The sequence below is a fragment of the Myotis davidii genome, unplaced genomic scaffold, assembly GCF_000327345.1.
Source record: "Myotis davidii unplaced genomic scaffold, ASM32734v1 C63774693, whole genome shotgun sequence".
Lineage (NCBI taxonomy): Eukaryota > Metazoa > Chordata > Mammalia > Chiroptera > Vespertilionidae > Myotis > Myotis davidii.
The window spans coordinates 22-1,170 of record NW_006376138.1 but is presented as its reverse complement, the minus strand read 5'-3'; the positions used below and the strand labels follow the sequence as shown (position 1 = coordinate 1,170).

The window sequence follows — 1,149 nt, the reverse complement described above, 5'->3', positions numbered from 1 at the left end:
CGCTCGCCCCGGCCCCGCAGGGCGCCCCCTCCCGGACCCTCACCCCGAGAACCTCCCCGTCCTGTCGCCGGACGAAGCCCCCAGCGCACCTGTCAAAGATGCGGAAGCACTCGGCCAGCTCCTCCTCGCTCTTGCCCTTCGCGTCCTCTTTCATCTGGCGCACCATCATGACCAAGAACTCCTCGAAGTCGATGGTGCCGCTGCCTGCGGGGCGCAGGGGCGCGTGAGCCCGAGTCCCCCGGGGGTGCTCGCCTTGCCCCAGCACCCTGGCGCCCTGCCTCCGAGGGCTCCGCGCTCACCGTCCTCGTCCACCTCCTCGATGATGGCGTCCAACTCCTCTTTGGTGGGCGTTTGGCCCAGCATCCTCATCACGGTGCCCAACTCCTTGACGCTGATGTCCCCGCCGCCATCGGCGTCAAACATGTCAAAGGCGGCCTTGAACTCTGCGAAGGGAAGGAAGGCAGAGGGCTGAAGTGAGCCAGCCTCGCATCTACCATCCTCCCAACCCGGGGGAACCAAACGCCCCAGTACACATCACCCCCACAGACAGACAGATGGCCGGACAGCTGCCCGCCCCCACTCACCAGCGATCATCTCCTCGCTGAGGTAGGACCGGGCCTCAGCCTGCTGGTCCGTCTGCAGGAGACACGGAGTCAGAGGTGCAGTCTTGCCTTAACCTGCCCCCTCGACCCCCACCTGTTGGAGCCCCCTCGGTCCTCCAGGAGAACAGCTCCAAACCCGCCACCCCTCCTGCCGCCCCCACAGCCCCAGCCCGTGTGGAGAGTAGAGAGGGAACAGATTGTGCCCAAGGCTTTCCCACTTGTCAGCCGGAGGTCAGGTCAGCAGCCCCCCAGTCACCTTGGGCAAGTTACCTCATGTCCCCTCGTCCCCTCACCTTTTCTCAAAAGCTTTTCAGGGATGAATGGAATCAGGGCTGTGAAAGGACCTTATAAAATGGACCCCATTCCAGGAAGATGTTCCCATTTTCCCAGCTCCTAACAGTGCCTAGTACTTGAATAGGTGCTCAATAAACGTTCTCAAGTCAGTAACGCAGCACCAAGTTACCCAGCACCTACTAAGCGTCAAGCCCATACACCAGGCACTGGGACCACCAAGCAGAGTCAGACACATCAATCCTCCCCTCCGGGA

At 62.2% G+C, this 1,149-nt stretch overlaps 1 protein-coding gene across 1 annotated transcript; it reads right to left on the bottom strand.

Moving 5' to 3' along the window:
- Positions 1-7: 7 nt before the first annotated feature.
- Positions 8-672, bottom strand: LOC102770648 (troponin C, skeletal muscle-like; the record flags this gene model as incomplete). Its single annotated transcript, XM_006777740.2, has 3 exons — positions 8-204; positions 300-443; positions 585-672. Coding segments are annotated over 3 exons (429 nt in total), but the record flags the coding sequence as incomplete, so codon positions are not given.
- Positions 673-1,149: the final 477 nt, after the last annotated feature.